The following is an 18,403-nucleotide window of genomic DNA, read 5'->3' on the forward strand; positions in this document are numbered from 1 at the left end:
CCAGGCCAATTTGAAGGACATGCCTTTTGATGGAACCCGCCTTTTTGGGGAAAGGCAGACTCGGCCCTGGTCGGGTTGAAGGACCCTCGAGCTACAGCCAGCTCCTTGGGCCTTTCCTCCACTCCTCATGCCCAGTCTTCCTTTCACCCCTTTCGTGGCAGTGGAAGGGGTTTCCCTAGCTGCGTCAGGCCTATTCTAGCCACTGTCCCGCTCAGACTGCCCAAGCTGTGCGTGGACATGGTACATTCCGTCCTTGGAATGGAGGCCAGACGTCATCTACCACACTGCCCCCGGCAGCCACAGCCTCCAAGCACTCCAAGGCAGATTCTGCAGGACCACACTACTCTAGTGGGTGGAAGAGTTTGTCACCATCTCCCCCGCTGGAGATCTATAACAACAGATAAGTGGGTCCTGCAGATCATCCAGGAGGGCGATTCTTTTCCTTTTCTTTCTTTTCCTCCTACTATTCTGCCGAGTAAGGAACGACTGGCAGAGGATCCTTTAAAGCTGCTCCAAGAGGAAGTTACAGCTCTTTTGGCCACAGGAGCCTAAGAAAGGGTTCCGGCTTCAAAAGCAGGAAGTGGCTGTCATTCCCACTACTTTCTGATTCCGAAGAAGAACAAGGGGCTTCGGCCCATTTTGGATCTTCGTACCATCCTTGGAGAGGGGTTGGCCTAACAACTAGGGAGGTCGACCTTGAATGTGGGAAACTGGGTTCAAGTCCCGGCAATGACACTGAACATCCTGTGATTCTGGGCAAATCACTTAATCTACCCGTGCCTAACAAAAATGAATGTCCTCATGTAAAGCAACTGGTGATATGTAAAGCGCTCTGATACTCGATACCTTTGGGTCAAGTTTGCGCTATATACAACTTTGTAAAATAAAAAATAAAGAAATAAAATCAATCTCTTCCCCAAAAAGGAGAAATTCAAGATGCTCCCGTTGCCTCAGGTCTTGTCTGCCCTAGACCAAGGAGACTGGATGGTGCCGTTGGACCTGCAAGATGAGTATTTTCACATTCCCATCCTGCCAGACCACAGGCGTTACCTGCGGTTCAAGGTAGGACACGAGCACTTTCAGTTTACTGTGCTCCCCTTCGGCCTTACTAGTGCATCTCGGATGTTCACCAAGGTGATGGAGGTGGTTGCAGCTCATCTGCATATGTTAGGGGTTTCAGTCCTCCCCTTTCTGATGGATACATCTGCCTGTGGATTCCTCACCTTATGAATATCCCCTGCGATAGCATTCAACAGAAACTTTTTTCCTAGATCTCCACACCGACGAGGTCGTCACAATACCATGGCTCTGCATGACGTCACTGGAGCCATAAGAGGACCACGTTGGAGTGATGACGTCAGTTCCCTTTTTTCCTCGCTGTCGACGCTAACTGTTTTTTCCTAGACTCTTCATACTTTTGACTGGATACTTTGTTATTTCATTTGTATCTTTCTCTGTTTTGGCATGTCTGCCCGACGAAATTAGACTTTAAGCCCTGTAAGGGATGCGGGGGTCAAATGTCGATTACTGACCCTATGAGGACTGTCTTTGGTGTTTGTCGTCTGATCCCAACGTCAAGGGCTGTGTTCTTGCAGGAAGATGAATCCGAAGCCTCTGAAGGAACAGGAGGCCAAGCTGTACATGGCCAAAGCAAGAAAAGAAAAAAGGGGTTGTTAAAGGTCAAAGTCCAATTCATCGACGTCACATGACTCCAAGAGAAAGCATAAGAAGAAGAAGAGGCATTCTTCTCTGCGCCGGTCGTCAAAGGCTTTGGTTTCGAGGTTGCCTTCTCCAGCTCCCCGACATCGAGAAAAGGACTTAGGGCCCGATTCACAGAATGAACTTAAGACTTAATCCTAAACTTACTACTATTTTGGTATTCACAGAATGCACTTACTACTTTTGGCATTCACAGAATGCACTTACTACTTTTGGTATTCACAGAATGCACTTACTACTTTTGGTATTCACAGAAATTAGGATTTTGTTTTAAGTCTGTCTTAAGTCTGTCTTAAGTTTGTCTTAAGTCTGTCTTAAGTCTTTCTTAAGTTTGTCTTGAGAGAAACTTAAGACAAAATCCTAACTTCTGTGAATACCAAAAGTGGTAAGTTCATTCTGTGAATGCTAAAAGTAGTAAGTGCATTCTGTGAATACCAAAATAGTAGTAAGTTTAGGATTGAGTCTTAAGTTAGTTCTGTGAATCGGGCCCTTTGTCTCTCCTTCTCCTTCTGTGTCTCCTCAGGTGACTCCGGTCCATTCTCCGTCTTACAAGGGGACTCTATAGCAGGCACTGACGTCGAGATTCTCACCAACTCCAGAGGGTGTGTCGAATCCGGCTGATGCTGAGGTTCCTTTGGCTCCAGCTGCTCCACCTGTGGCTCCAGCAGCTCCGACTTCAGAGGTACCTCGTTTGGATCTCGAACCAGCACAGTACCCACAGTTTTCGGTGCCGGGTTCGGATCCATCGCATTTTTTTAATGCAATGTACGGCGTGTTCACCAGGGCCTCGTACCCCTATGGAGCACCTACGGGTCACATGGGCCCTATGGCATTCAATTTGGGTGTGCCTCACCAGTATCCACAGGCCCCCTTTGTGCCCTTTATACAGATGATGCCGTCCTGGCAGTTTCTGGCTCCAAGGATGTCAACGCCGTATGGGCAGTCCCCGGCTCCATCCCATGAAGCTTCTCGGATTCCATCGGCACCAGTTATGACAGTGGATCCTCCTTCGATGCCGCTCCCGGAGACATCAACGCCGTGTGTGCTGCCGCAGAGACTGCAGCCAAAGATGCGCTCGAGGAGAGATGCGCAGAGGTTATTAGAGGAGGAGCAGTACCAGGCTGAAGAGATGGAGGAAGGAGAAGTATATGACACAGAAGATATGTTTGAGGGTTTGTGTGAGGCAAGTGGACTTGATACTTCCCCAGAGTGGGACTTTGCTTTTCAGACGGCTTCCCCCCTTGAAAGAGGTTGCGCCTTACCATACTGTGATTAGTAAGCATGGGCGAATTTTGCGAATCTGGCGTTCGCAAATTTGCAAATTTGCGAACTCGCAATCCGCAAAATCCGCGAATTCTCGTGAATTTTTTTTTTGTGTTCGCAAGGGTTTCTGCCTGTTCGCGAGGGTTTTGTACCAGTTCGCAATTGCGAACTTACTTGTCGGCTCGCAACGGTCGCGACTATGTTGTTTCTACGTCTGGTTCATCATCACAGGTTCCCTTCCCAACACCCTCTGTTTCATCACTGCCACCCTCTGTTTCACCCATGCCACCCTCTGGTACATCAATGCCACCCTCTGGTTCATCATCACTGTAGATTATTGGGGGGGGGAAGCAAGCACACCTGCCCTGCTTCAACTGATATGAATTAATTTGGGGTTGATTTATTAATGTGTCACTGTTTTAAAATTCCAGTCTGGCACCTGCTTCCTTATCTGTAATTTTCTTTCTGTTCAGTGCAATTTTTTTTTCCAGGACCTTTGTGGTCTACTTGTAGCTATTCTATGAGCCTGCTGTGAGGGTCAGAGCAGGGTCATAGAATTGTTGCAACTAGCAACTGAACTCTGGAGAGGCCCCAGTCAGGAAGCACTACAGGGAATGATTACTAATGATGAGTTTGAACTTTTGCACCTACTGAGTGCTTTCAGTTTTGCAAAACTCGTTTTTCTGCAGAATAGCAACTGTAATGCCCCAAACAAACATAGGCAACTGAACTCTGGAGGGGCCCCTCAGGAAATACTATGGGGAATGGTTACTAATGATGAGTGAACTTTTGCACCTGCTGAGTGCTTTCAGTTTTGCAAAACTCGTTTTTCTGCAGAACAGAAACTGTAATGCCCCAAACAAACTTACTAGTGAAAGTTGATTTCTAATCCAAAAGTGATGCAAAGAAAGTCAAAAGGCCTCAAATCCAAAAAGGGCAGGCAAATGTCAACCTGCGGAGTTATTCTGATAAAAATCATCATTTTCAGAAGGTCCATGCTGCTTGCTAGTGGATTTCTTGTGCAGAATTGCAAATTTTGTAATGTCGCGAGTGCAATATTGTTGCTGCCCGCCGCACCTACATGTTCGCAATTGCGAACTCTCGCGATGCGTCGCCAAACTCCCGCGGGATCCCGCAGCAAGATCCAAAATATCGAGAAAAACAACTCGGCAAACGCTGAATGACGGTAAGTGAACGCCGCACGCTGCAATATTGTATCACCAAGAAAAAAATTCCGCTGCGTGCGAATTTGCGGATTTTCGGTAAATTCGCGAGAGTTTGCGTATTGCGAATTTACCGAAAATCCGCAAAATCCGCGAGCGGAACAGATTTTCCGCCCATGCTTAGTGATTAGGAAGGCTGCAGAACTTTTGGATTTGCAGCTCCCTATAGCTAAGTATAAGCCTAATTTACTCACAAAGGTGCTTCATTCTCCGTCCTCTGTGGTTGAACCGCTCTTGCCTTTCAATGATGCACTGACTGAGCCAATCCTTGATGTGTGGCGCAACCCTCTTACTGATGGATACATCTGCCTGTGGATTCCTCAACTTAAGAATATCCCCTGCGCCAGCATTCCGCAGAATGTTTTTTCCTAGCTCCCTGCGCCTACAAGGTTATCATAGCGTCATGGCTCCGCACGCGGCTCCGGAGCTGTAAGAGGATCACGTCGGTGTGATTACGTCAGTTCCCTTTTTTCTGCGCTGTTGATGCCAACAGTTTTTTCTGGGACTCTCCATACATTGTTTGGATACTTTGTATTTTTGATTGTATCTCTTCCTTTCTCTGTCATGTCTGCTCCAAGGAAGTCATGGTTTAAATATTGCAGGGAATGCGGTAAACATATGTCAATTACTGACCCACATGAGGATTGCCTTTGGTGTTTATCTTCAGACCATGACGTTGAGGGATGCTCTCTGTGCAGGAAGATGAATCCAAAGGCGTTAAATGAGCGAGAAGCAAAGCTTTACATAGCTAAAGCAAGAAAAGAAAAAAAGAGTCAAAAAAGTTCAAAGTCTAGTTCTTCGACGCCGCACGAATCTAAGAAGGAACATAAGAAGAAGAGGAGACATGCTTCTCGATGCCGATCTTCGAAGTTTGTGGTGTCGAGGTCGCCTTTTCCTGCTCCTCCACGTCGATAAAAGGACTTTGTTTCACCATCACCTTCAGTGTCTCCTCAGGTGACTCCGGCTCATTCTCCTTCCTATAAGGGGAATCCAGAGCAGGCAACAACGCCGAGATTCTCTCTGTCAAATCCGGCTAATGATGAGGTTCCTTCGGCTCCAGCTGTTCCACCTGTGGCTCCAGCGGCTCCGACTCCACAGGTACTTCGATTGGATCTGAACCGGAACTGGCTTCTTGCCGTCAGTTTCCGACACCGGGTTCTGACCCCTCACATTTTTTAAATGCAAAGTATGGTGTTTTCACTAGGGCCTCGTACCCCTCTGGAGCACCTTTGGGTCACATGGGTCCTCTGGCATGTAATTTGGGTGTGCCTCACGAGTATCCTCAGGGCCCCGTCATGCTGTTCATGCCAACAACGTCGCCCTGGTCTTTTCCATTTCCAAGGATGTCGACGCTGTATGGGCAGTCTCCGGCTCCATACCGTGAAGCCTCTCGGATTCGAACGGCGCCGGGTATCGATGACGCTTCCCGAGCCATAAACACCGCGTGTGGCGCCACCGACGCCGCAACCGAAGATGTATCCGAGGAGAGAGTCACAGAGGTCATTGGAAGAGGAGAAGTACCAGGCTGATGAGAGGGAGGAAGGAGAGGTGTATGGCACAGAAGATGTGTTTGAAGCATGAGAGCTTGACACTTCTCCAGAGTGGGGCTTTGTTTCTCAAAAGGCTTCTCCCTCTAAGCCTAATCTTCTCACTGAAGTGCTTCATTCTCCTTCTTCGGTGGTTGAGCCACTTTTGCCATTTAATGATGCTCTTACTGACCCAATTCTTGATGTGTGACGCAATCCTCTTTCAGCTCCTGCAGTTTTGAGTTCAGTCTCAAGAAGGTATAGACCTGCTCCTGGAGATCTGTATCCGTATTTGTAAAGCGTAAACTACTCCCCCTTACGGGTCTCAAGGCGCTGGGGGCCGTTGTGGAAATTAAGTGAGCTATTGCCCAGAGTCACATGGTGCTGAGCTGAGCCGCCGCCGGACCCGGGGATCAAACCGTGAACCCTGTGCTCTGAAGTCACCTGTCCTGGCTGCTGCACCACACCTCTCCACCCTCTCCAACCAGATCCGGTTTTCCTTTCCTCTCACCCATCTCCTGAAAGTTTGGTTGTGCAGGCTACTTGCTCGAAGCAGTCATCAGGGGCGTTTTTGCAGGCTCCGGCAGACAGGGATTCTAAGAAGTTGGAGCAGTCTGCGAAAAAGGTCTTTTCTTCGGCCAGTATGGCATTAAAGTCTACCAATGCCACTTGTCTCTTGGGCAGGTACATTCATGCTTTAATGGACTCTGCGATACAGCTTCTCCCTAAGTTATCTGAGTAGGACAAGGGGAATTTGAGTGAGGTGTTGGTGGATGCTCAAGTGACTGCTCACCAGGTTATCCAGTCTTGTCTGGATACAGCAGATTTTGTGGCCAGAGTCATGGGCTCGTCTGTTGCTACAAGGAGGCAATGCTACAAGGAGGCAAGCATGGTTGAAATATTCGGGGTTCTCTCCTGAGGTGCAGGCTGCTCTTATTGATTTGCCATTTGATGGTTCCAAGCTTTTTGGAGAAAAGGCGGACTCAGCCCTGCAGAGATTTAAAGACAGTAAGGCAACGGCAAGGTCTGCAGTCACAATCAAGGGGCTATGGATATAAAAGATACCGTGGCTTTGAGAAGTCTTCCTTTCGTGGGTCCAGACAAGCTCAGCAAAAGCAACCGCAGCAATACCCCTTGTATAACAGCTACAGTGGTAGAGGCAGAGGTCACCTTCGTGGAGCCGGGCGTCAACCCTCTTTCTCTTCCTCCTCTACCTCCCCAACCCCTCCTGGTAATGGAGGAAAGCAGCCCTAGATCCACCATCCTGGATCATGTTGGTCCAGTGGGAGGCCGGCTTACCTATTTTCTACAAGATTGGAAGTTAATCACTTCGGACTTTTGGGTTTTAGATCTTGTATAGAATATGGGTACGCCCTTCCCTTCAGGGAATTCCCTCCTCCTTCCCCTCCTTGCCAGGGGTTTTGCAGGAGGATCATTTGCTTCTCCTTCAGAAGGAGGTTCCTACCCTATTACAGAAAGGTGCAATAGAGGTGGTTCCAGAGCAGGAAAGGGGTCAGGGATGCTACTCCCGGTATTTCCTGATTCCCAAGAAGGATGGCAGGTTACGTCCTATCCCGGACCTCAGAATCTTGAATCTGTTTCTCAAGCTGAAGAGGTTCAAGATGCTCACCCTATTGCAGGTTCTTCAGGCGCTGCAACAAGCAAGAGGACTGGATGGAGTCCATCGACCTACAGGATACGTATTTTCATATCCCAATCCTAAAGTCGCACAGGAAGTATCTCCGTTTTACGGTTGGGCCGCAACATTACCAATTTGCAGTCCTTCCGTTTTGTCTTACTACTGCACCTAGCGTCTTGACCAAAGTGATGGCAGTGATGACTGCCCATCTCAGGAGGTTCGGGATTCCTGTTTTCTCTTACCTGAACGATTAGCTATTGAAAGCAGAGTCACCAGAGATGGTGCGTCATCATCTGCAGGTTACAACCCAGCTTTTGTACAAATTGGGTTTTTTGATAAATGTACCCAAGTCTCACCTGGTGCCCTCACAGTGCAACCTGTTCATAGGGGCAGTACTGGATACCACTGTGTGTCGATCTTTTCCCCCTCGGCAAAGAATTCTCGACATTCAGGAAATGATTCCTTGGTTTTATAATAGAGTGGTTTTTCCAGTTCTGAAGGTCCTTCGCCTGCTTGGTCTGTTTGCTTCCTGCATCCTGTTGGTCAACCATGCACGCTGGCACATGAGGGCGCTCCAGTGGTGTCTCTGCAGGCAGTGGTATCAGCACAGCCGAGATCTCAGGGAGTCTGTAAGAATCTCCAGAGAAGCTGCAGTGGATCTGTCTTGGTGGAGCGTGAAGGGCAATCTGTCTCAAGGGAAGCCATTCCATCTTCCTCCATCGGTGGCCACAGTGATAACGAATGCCTCTACCCTAGGGTGGGGTGCTCATCTGGGGGATCTGGAGATCAAGGGTCTTTGGTCTTCAGATGAAAGTGAGGTACTGTTTTTTTCAGAACCGGTACTGATCCGGTAACCCAGCGGTGTCAGGGGCAACACCCAAAGACCTTGAGTACTTTCCTGATTCAGACCACAGAAACACAAGTCTTCTAGGTGAAGTCAAAGATCGAATTTATTGGCTGCAACCAAGTAACAAGCGTCCTAGAAGTACAACAACACGGTGTGTATATTCTCAGGAGACTGCTCAACATTACAGAGCCAAGCTTCTCTTTTTTATACAGAATATTAAGCTTCAGGCAAACATTCTTAGATTTACAGTGCAAACATTCTTGGATTTACAGTGAACTATTCACATATTTTCACTACAAAGAAAAAGCAGAGTCATGATGACAAGTCCACATTTCAGTGTGTCCAGTTCGTAATAAATTACCCGGCAAGGCCCAAAATTTCCATCAGATATCAGTGTACCCTCAATAAAACCGGGCTCCTCCTCATCATAAAGCAAAAGAAGAGAAAGGAGCAGGGACAGGTGTGAGCAAGATTTGGGCGGGGGTGTGTGTGCGATGGGAACAGTTTATGGCCTGTTGTGCTTTGATGCTATCTCGTTCAGCCACTGGGAGAGAACTGACCAAACAGGTTTGGCTTGGGGCAATGGTTCCAGCTTGCCCAGGTCACAGAAAATTCAATTAAGGTGTATGTGTCCTTTGATATCAAATTCAGCTGTAGTTACAAGCCTATGTGAAGGGCAACTCACAAAATGGCTGCCAAGCGTAAAATGGAAGCCAAGGGTTCAGGACGAGAATGACGATTTAGAGGTGAAATCATCACTCGAATATGACGCAAATGCTTGTACATGGTGTACTAGCCATTATCGGTCTTTTGATATAAAAATCGTCATGCTATGACAAAGTTTGTTGCACGAGTCCAGAATTTTCAGAACTACAAACCCTCCTTTTGCCCTTACATAGGCAATTTAACCTAATCTCATGCTAATCTGAGTCCAGGTCTATATTCCTAAAGTCATTGAGATGTTGCTGTAACATTATTCTGGTACTCATTCGTCTTTTGACACAGGCTTCCTTACACATGATGTAACACAGAGGCCACATATTGCGAGCGCACTGCACGCACAGACAGAACAGGAAAAGAATGGCTAAGACCATCCCAATGACCATCAGAATTTTCCATCCCCAGAATCCCCCCATATCAGTTCCCAGAACCATCCAATAAAAGACCAATCCCCTTTATCCATATGCATAGATTCGGAAATTTTATGCAGTTTGGAGATGGCCTGGTACACTGTTGGAGCGTTATCTGGAATAAAGACACAGCAACTCGATTGGATCAGTTTACATACCCCACCTCGGTCTGCAAGTATGACATCTAATACGACCCTGTTCTGAAGGGTCATAAGACGATCCGATTGGAGCTCAGCAGTCAAGTTACTAAGGGCACCAGCAGTTTCAATTACGGTAGATTCAACCACCCTTGCTAATTGCCTTATGTTTCTGCTGTTAACCATCGGTCCCCAGTTCGGCAGAAAACCCTTTGCGAAATCCCCAAATTATTATCCTGCAGTGTCTTCATTATTCAAGACACCTCTAACTATCCTTGTCTTATGGTAATCTGCCGCTGCTGTGTAGGTGGGAGGCAACAGGAAGGAAACAAAACATGTGCCCGAAAAGTCAGACGGGCAACCATGTATAGGCTCTATCATGACAGATGAAATAGGTGCCCTTAGCTGCTAAAAATGAAGGGGAAGTCTGAGACGCAAAAACATACGTTTCAGTACAGACACTCTTCCCTAACTGAGCTCTGGGATTCTTGCCAGTACCTTGCAGACACAGATGACCCTGATGGGGTACAATCCAAATCAGGAATGATCTCTTACCTTGCTGTTCCTCTCTCAGAGTAGCTCCATATCCGGTCACGTTCCATCCTATGTATACTAGCGTCTCATCTCTTGGGATAGTCTCATAGGAAATATCTTCCTTAATCATATCTACTATACCCTTAACTAGAGCACTATTCTTATGATTGTCTGTTACAGAACGTAGGTTGGTAGACTTCATGTGCATAAATGAACATTGTCCTGTATGCCCACACAGAACCATTGTGACTGAATGGCAGGACAAGGTAAGGGATACCTTTATCCGTTGTGTGAGGCATAAGACCACACACCCAACAGTTAGTTGTGTTCATTACTAGTTGGTGTTGGTGCAAGAGCTGAAGGAAGGAGTTATTAATAAACTCTAATCTCCTAGCTGACTCATGTTCAGGAAGGGGTTGAAAAGAATGTGCAGAGACAATAGGAGGAGGTATGGGCGATGTAGTCGGTGCAAAGGTCACTTGTAAAGAAAACAGTACATATCCTATTAAAAACATCATTGCACTTAATAACAGGAAAATGCATAATAATAAAAAACGTTTCTTTGTCATCAATCCACATATTCTTGTTTTAAAGTTCACAGCTTTGGCAGATCTCTCCATTTTGAAAACCTCCATCCTCTCTACAATGCTGCCCGCAATGGGAGGTTGATTTTGCTAAGGAATGCTTCTGTTGATTTAGGGCAACTCCCTTAGACCAACCAGAACTGTCGACCTAACGTCGCCAGCTGCACCCCAAAGACTTTGGGCAATCGCGGCCCTAGCAGCGGAACCCGGATGGCGGTTCGAAAAAACAAAAATAAGCAAGTTTCTCAGATGGGAGAGCTGCGCTTTCAAAAATAGTACTTGGGGGAAAGAAAAACTTTTATTAGTTCATTTTTATTAGTTCGTTTTTCTTGGCCTCAGATTATACCGTTGTTGTCCTGGTATTCTATGGTCTTGAAACAAGACTTCAGGTTCTGTAGTGTCCAATCGGGCTGATGATGGTACGGCTGGTTGCAAAATATTGTCACTCTCTTGTTCTGTAATTGTTCCTTTCACACGAGCATCACTGAAAGGTATGAACCGTGGCACAGATTCAGTCTCTGAGTCGGCGACACCCTCCTGGACCCACCGTCATAGGGCAAAGGCAAGGGGATCCGTTTGCAGTGGATCCCGTGGATCCAGTTCTTCTTTCCTTCCACACGAACGGCTGATCTTGTGGAAAGAAGGACGAGGTGTGGGCCGGTCCACCTGGGCTGTTCGTTCTTTGTTCGTTGAAAGTTTTTCACCAACACCCAGGATCCAGGATCGATTTGATGGCCTGGAGCTTCAGAGACCGGAGGCAGAGAGTCATGGACCTGTTAGTGTAAAACACGCAATTTAGCCGTCAATTCGTACAAATAGTCAAGCAAAACAGGGTGTTCAATTTCACTGAACTTGGTGGGTCTGGGCACCCCCCATATGTTGGCCGGACGGCCGAAAAAATTTCATAGGGACTAAGTTTCACCCTGGAATGTACGGTCATTCTGGTGGATAGGAGTGCTAAGGGCAGAGCGTCAGGCCATTTAAGACCAGTGCTCACTTGAATCTTGGCTAACTTTAGTTTTAGGGTGCCGTTGTAGCATTCTACTAATCCAGCTGATTGGGAGTGGTTTGCAGCATGGAACTTCTGTCGGATGCCTAGCCCTTCACATACTTTCTGCATCACTTGACCCACAAATTCACTCCCATTGTCACTCCAGATCATTTCAAATCCAGGAAAAAAACTCTTTCACAAGGGCTTTCGCTGTGGACAAGGCAGTATTGTCCTTTAGGAGATATGCTTCTACCCATCTTGAGAAGGCACAGACAACAACGAGTACGTATTTTAAATTGTTGCACCTCTCCATGTGTATGAAATCTAGCTGCAAAACCTCAAACTGATACGTAGGAGGTGCAAAATTACCAGCTGGAGTTAGGGTTCCCCTACCAGGATTGTGTTTCAGACATACCATGCAATTTTTAACCACGTTCTCTGCACACTTAGGGATTCCAGCATTTTGCCATACTGGAGCCAACAACTTGCAAATCCATTTCACGCTGATATGAGCCATTCCATGAGCCATTGTAACCACTGCAAGCACATACGCATCGGGTAGCAACCATCTCTGATGCTCTGACAACTCAACCCAACAACCATTTGCATCCATTCTACCCGTACTTTCTCTCCATGTGTTCAACTCTTTCTCTGTAGCCTCAGATTGGATCGATTTCACACTCTCTGTCGTGTCCTCACACATTCCAACATCACCAACCCATCTTGCAGGACCTGCAACATACATTCGGCTTGTCACCTTCCTGGCTGTTCCTTTTGCAACTTCATCAGCAAATGCATTCCCACGACCAACATCATCAGTCACCTTCTTGTGAGCACTACATTTTACAATCGCAACTTGTAGAGGCAAGGTCAGTGATTCAAGAAGCTCATTCACCAACTGACCATGCTGGATCTTGGCTCCATGCGAAGTCAGAAACCCACGTTCATGCCACAGACGTCCAAAACTATGAGCCACACCGAAGGCATACTGACTGTCAGTGTACACATTTACTTTCATTCCTTTTGACAACACACACGCCCTTGTAAGTGCAATCAATTCTGCTGCTTGAGCTGAGTTATGTGGAATACGTGCAGTTTCAACAACTGTATGCAAAGTGGTGACAGCATATGCTGCAGTCGTGTCACCATTCGGAAGCTTGAAGCATGAACCATCCACCCATAAGGTACCATCGCATTCAACAAGAGGAGTATCTTGGAGGTCTATTCTTCCTTTCGTCTCTTCTTCTGTTCTAAGAAAACAATCATGCTGTTCTTCAGCATTCTCTGCCTCAACTGGAATTGGCAACAACGTGGCTGGGTTTAATGTGCTGCATCTTTTGATGTGGACATGGCTCGCTAACAAAGTTAGTTTGTAACCTGACAATCGAGCACTAGTTAAGTGCTGTGTCTTGGTTCTGTTAAATAATGTGTCCACTGCATGTGGAACCATGACCACTAACGTGTTATTCATCACTAAACCAGCGGACTGTCGAATCGAAACAGCTGCTGCTGCTGTTGCTCTTAAACAACTTGGCAATGCTTTAGCTACTGGATCCAAAGTCGACGAAAAATATGCACATGGACGCTGCTTGTCTCCAAACAACTGTGTCAACACTGATAATGCACAACCTTCTGGCTCATGGACATACAATGTAAAGGGCTTACTGTAGTTGGGGGTACCCAACACAGGAGCCGAACATAATGCTGTGCGCAATTCAGAAAAACTTTTCTGACACTCTTCAGACCAAGGCACAGGATAGGGTGTATCTTTACATGTTAATGCCACCAATGGTTTGGCCAGTAAAGAAAAATTTGGAATCCACTGTCTACAGTACGATGTAATACCCAAGAAAGCACGCACTTCTCTCTGTGTTTTTGGTACACTTAATTTTGCTATTGCCTGGATTCTTTCTGGGGTCAGTTTCCTTCCCTCCTTCGATAAGAGATGACCTAAATAGGTCACTTCTTGTCGACAATCTTGTAATTTAGACAGGGACACTTTGTGATGCAGATCACACAAATGGCGCAACAATGACAACGTGGCTTCTTTACAGATTTCCTCAGAATCTGCAGCAATAAGCAAGTCATCAACATACTGAATGAGTGTAGCGCCTTCAGGTAAAACAATCGTATCAAGCTGCGTTTTTAGAGCTTGACTATATATTGATGGACTTTCACAGTAGCCCTGGGGAGCGTGTTTAAAGCGAAAGCTTCGTCCTCCTAAACTGAAGCCAAAAATATCCCTACTTTCTTCAGCAATTGGGATGCTGAAGAAAGCATTCTTCAAGTCAATTACCGAAAACCAGGTTGCAGAGGCTGGGATCATAGTCAACAGGGCAGTAATGTCAGGAACAACTAGAAATTGTGGCACTACTATTTTATTCACCTCTCTAAGGTCAATCACAAATCTGTACACAGGTGGCTGAGAGGGGTCAGTTCTTTTCAAAACAGGCAGAACAGGACTATTGCAAACATTGCCTCTTGTCTCTTCAATCACATCTTTTTCAATCAGATCGTAAATGATCGCTAACAACGCTTTTTCACCTTCACTAGAAATTTTGTATTGGGGAATTCTTGGCATCCTAACATTAACTTTCAATGTCACAACGTATGGTGGTATTTCCAAGAGACCCACATCGTTAGGACCAGTAGCCCAAAGAATATCAGGTAGACACAGCAATTCTGTCGGAATTTTATCCCTCGACAAATACATTGGAGAAACCACTTTCTTACCTAGTGTAAGTTGTACTCCCGAAGGAGAACAGTACAAAGTTGCATACAATCTTTTTAACAGATCCAATCCCAACAAGTTTTCACCACAACCTGTTGTTAGAATAAGGGGTGCTTCGAATTCACAAGGACCCACAGACAGGGACATAGGACATGAAATCGGGTTCCTAACCGGGGCGCCAGAAAAACCTACAGAAACATTCATTTCGCCAGACAAAGGTGCGCCAGGGAGTTTTGAGTGCATCATAGAACTCTTTGTAGCACCAGTATCCAACAGAAAAGGTTCTGACACACCTGATGTAATCACCTCAACGTATTGTCCACTCTGATCTACTGGAACTGAAACAACTCCCTCTCTTTGTCTATGGCTGTCCTAGCAATCATTACCTTCCATATACTCATCTTCTGCATAGTAATCATCAGCGTAGTACTGAGCTGTCCTACCAGATGCGTTAATCTGCTGATCAAACCTATTCATAGAATCCTGAGGCAGAAGGGAGCGTGCATTCTGATGGATGTTTCCACGTCCTCTACCTCTAGGTGTTTGCTGAACACCTCTACCTCTTGTGTTTGACACACCATTTGCGCGCTGTAACAGGATAGGGCAACTATACTTAAAATGACCCTCTTCCTTGCAATACGAACACTGATTGGGACCCACAGGAATGCGTGGCTGAGTATACTCTACTCTTGGCTTTTGAAACTGTTGAGGTTGCTGATAATTATTCTGATAGTTATTCTGATCGCCATTATTCTGGCCACTACCACCACATGACGGATATGCTTGCTGTAACAGGACCTTCGTTTTTAACTCTTTAGTTTTCTTTTCTGCTCTATCTTTCTCATCTTTGTCTCTATTTTCATAATATTGCGCAGTAGCCAATATCTGTCCTGAAGAGGAAACTGCCCATGAACTCTCTGAATCCTTCAACTTTTTACACAAATCTGGAAGTATATTGTGCATGAATTTATCGAGGAACAGTGGCTGACCACCTTCTGTGCTCATATCTTGACCACTGTGGTCGACAAACGTTTATTTAAACCTGGTGAAGAAATCAGACACCGTTTCATCTTTCTTCTGCTTACACGCAGATAACTTATCCCAATTTACACGCATCGCAGGCATTATAGTTTTCATGTAATCAATGATCCTACCAGGGAGTTCTGCTACCAAAGGCTCAGGTTTAGCACCACCAGTTTGTAGGGCATCTGCGGCAGCAATATTAGCCCAAGAGTCGCCTAATTCCTGATTATGGTCTGTATGACGAATCTTTCCCCATAAAGGCTGCGGGACAACATTCCCAAATAACATATCGATATCGGCCAAGTTCATAATGCATGAACCTGCAGTCTGCGACAATTCCTTGTAATACCCTGCAGGATTTTTACGGGGATCAGGCAATGTCTGCTTAAGGGCTAAAACTTCGTCTCGCTTCCATGGGAAGTGTACCCACACACGCTGAAAATGTGGCAGAATAATAGGGTTAGCATTTGTGTCGCCATCTCTCCAAACTGGGGGAACCTCTCTCATAGGATATTGTCTTCCCTTCTTCTTGACTGAGGAATCATAATCAAACAACGACTTGGAAACACCTTCAGTCCTAAGTGATAACAACGTCGCAACGGCTTTCCTAACATCTGAACCCACAATTGTACCTTTTGAAAATTCAAACCGTACAAGGCTCAACTCGGGCGGGTTAGAGTCCAAATCATTCTCCTCTAAGTCTTCGCATAGAAAAACAAACATTTTCTCAAAAACGTACCTCTGCTTTGATGCTTCCCATTGATGGAAGACATCCATAACAGATTCTAGCTCATATCTTATCGGGTCAGTAACCCATTTATGTGCCAAACAATCCAATACTTCTTTCTCCCTAGAATCAGGCAGTTGGCTACGCAACTGCTTGTGTTCAGGGGCATGAGTCGGGCTTGCCGCTCCAAACAAAGGATATAGAAGACTAGAAACAGTGCTTGCCACTCTCTGGCGGACAGACGGAGAAGTCGAGGAAAAGACAAGTGGGAAGGCAGGGTGAGATGAGGCAGATGCAGAGGCAGTGTCAGGAGGAGTACCAGAAGTGGTAGTCGATACAGTAGTTAGAGTTGCAGGAAATATAGGAGGAGCAGGTGTAAAAGCCGATGGCCTTTGGGGAGGCAGCACCGGAGGAACAGGAGCCAGCTGAAGAGTAGCTGGTGGGTGCTGTGGAGGAACAGTAGGCATAATAACCATGGGTTGCACAACTAAAGGTTGTGGAGGTGCTGTAGCATTTTGCGCATAGGGGGGTGGTGAACTTAACAAATGCGACATTAGGGGATCTTTTTCAAGCTCTTTTGCTGCTTCCTGCTGAAGATGCGGCAAAACTGGGTAGCATTTATCTATTACCATTTTACATTGCCTGTGCAACTGCTCACTCATCTGTTCTTCTTCATTGTCTTTATACTGCATAGCAGCTTGCATTATCGAGATACCCCTTTCTCTCTTATTTTTCTTCGCTAATTTAATTTCCTTTTGTTTGGCCTCCTTACGCCATAGGCGGAAAGAGTCAAACATCGCCGGCCGGGCTTCCTTCTTAAAAAGTTTAACTTCGAGATTATCCAGGATTTCCGTATCAAAGCTACCATATTGGGGCCATTTTAAAACACCATCTATTCTGGGGTATTTTATCCACACTTCATTGTATGTGATGGGGCCTACTCCATGTTTTACATATAATTCAAAGGTTGGAGTTCCAATCGGAGGAACCGGACACGAGTCCTCCAGTCGGGAGACCCTATTATTACAACCAAGACAAAACAAATTTCCAAGACTGCTAAGACCAGGCATCTTCGCTCTCTAGTCTAGCTTCAAACTTCAAAGGATTATCGATAATGATATTTCTCGTGAATACACAAGTCCTTCGGCTATGGCGCTTGCAAGTTCCAAATCAAAGCGGTCCCAAAAGGGGACACCAAACAAACTAAGGACTGGGAGACGCTCCACTTATACTTAACTGAGGTATCGATGACGTCACCAGAAGACTCGTCTAACGTTTCGCTCTACCAAACATCAAGGGTCCAAATCAGGGCGATAGTCAGGGCAGCAGTCCTTTATAGCCGTGGGACGCGGGGAACCTCGCAGCAAAGACCTTCGGAACCACGTCGACATACAGGGGTCACTGAAGTGGCTGGCCGTCCACACGAAGATCCTCACGAACCTCTGGCTTGGACCGGTACCGCTGATACCGCTCCACGTTGGGCGCCAACTGACGTACTGGGTTTTTCAGAACCGGTACTGATCCGGTAACCCAGCGGTGTCAGGGGCAACACCCAAAGACCTCGAGTACTTTCCTGATTCAGACCACAGAAACACAAGTCTTCTAGGTGAAGTCAAAGATCGAATTTATTGGCTGCAACCAAGTAACAAGCGTCCTAGAAGTACAACAACACGGTGTGTATATTCTCAGGAGACTGCTCAACATTACAGAGCCAGGCTTCTCTTTTTATACAGAATATTAAGCTTCAGGCAAACATTCTTAGATTTACAGTGCAAACATTCTTGGATTTACAGTGAGCTATTCACATATTTTCACTACAAATAAAAAGCAGAGTCATTATGACAAGTCCACATTTCAGTGTGTCCAGTTCGTAATAAATTACCCGGCAAGGCCCAACATTTCCATCAGATATCAGTGTACCCTCAATAAAACCGGGCTCCTCCTCATCATAAAGCAAAAGAAGAGAAAAGAGCAGGGACAGGTGTGAGCAAGATTTGGGCGGGGTGTGTGTGCGATGGGAACAGTTTATGGCCTGTTGTGCTTTGATGCTATCTCGTTCCGCCACTGGGAGAGAACTGACTAAGCAGGTTTGGCTTGGGGCAATGGTTCCAGCTTGCCCAGGTCACAGAAAAGTCAATTAAGGTGTATGTGTCCTTTGATATCAAATTCAGCTGTAGTTACAAGCCTATGTGAAGGGCAACTCACAAAATGGCTGCCAAGCGTAAAATGGAAGCCAAGGGTTCAGGACGAGAATGACAATTTAGAGGTGAAATCGTCACTCGAATATGACGCAAATGCTTGTACATGGTGTACTAGCCATTATCGGTCT

At 46.2% G+C, this 18,403-nt stretch overlaps 1 protein-coding gene across 1 annotated transcript; it reads right to left on the minus strand.

The window, feature by feature from the left end:
• Positions 1-14,696: 14,696 nt before the first annotated feature.
• LOC147747191 (uncharacterized) lies at positions 14,697-17,144 on the minus strand. Its single transcript, XM_086936188.1, is given in 1 exon segment — positions 14,697-17,144. A coding segment is annotated over 1 exon segment (2,448 nt).
• Positions 17,145-18,403: the final 1,259 nt, after the last annotated feature.

This window comes from Lissotriton vulgaris, chromosome 1_1 (genome assembly GCF_964263255.1).
Source record: "Lissotriton vulgaris chromosome 1_1, aLisVul1.2, whole genome shotgun sequence".
Taxonomy (NCBI): Eukaryota; Metazoa; Chordata; class Amphibia; order Caudata; family Salamandridae; genus Lissotriton; species Lissotriton vulgaris.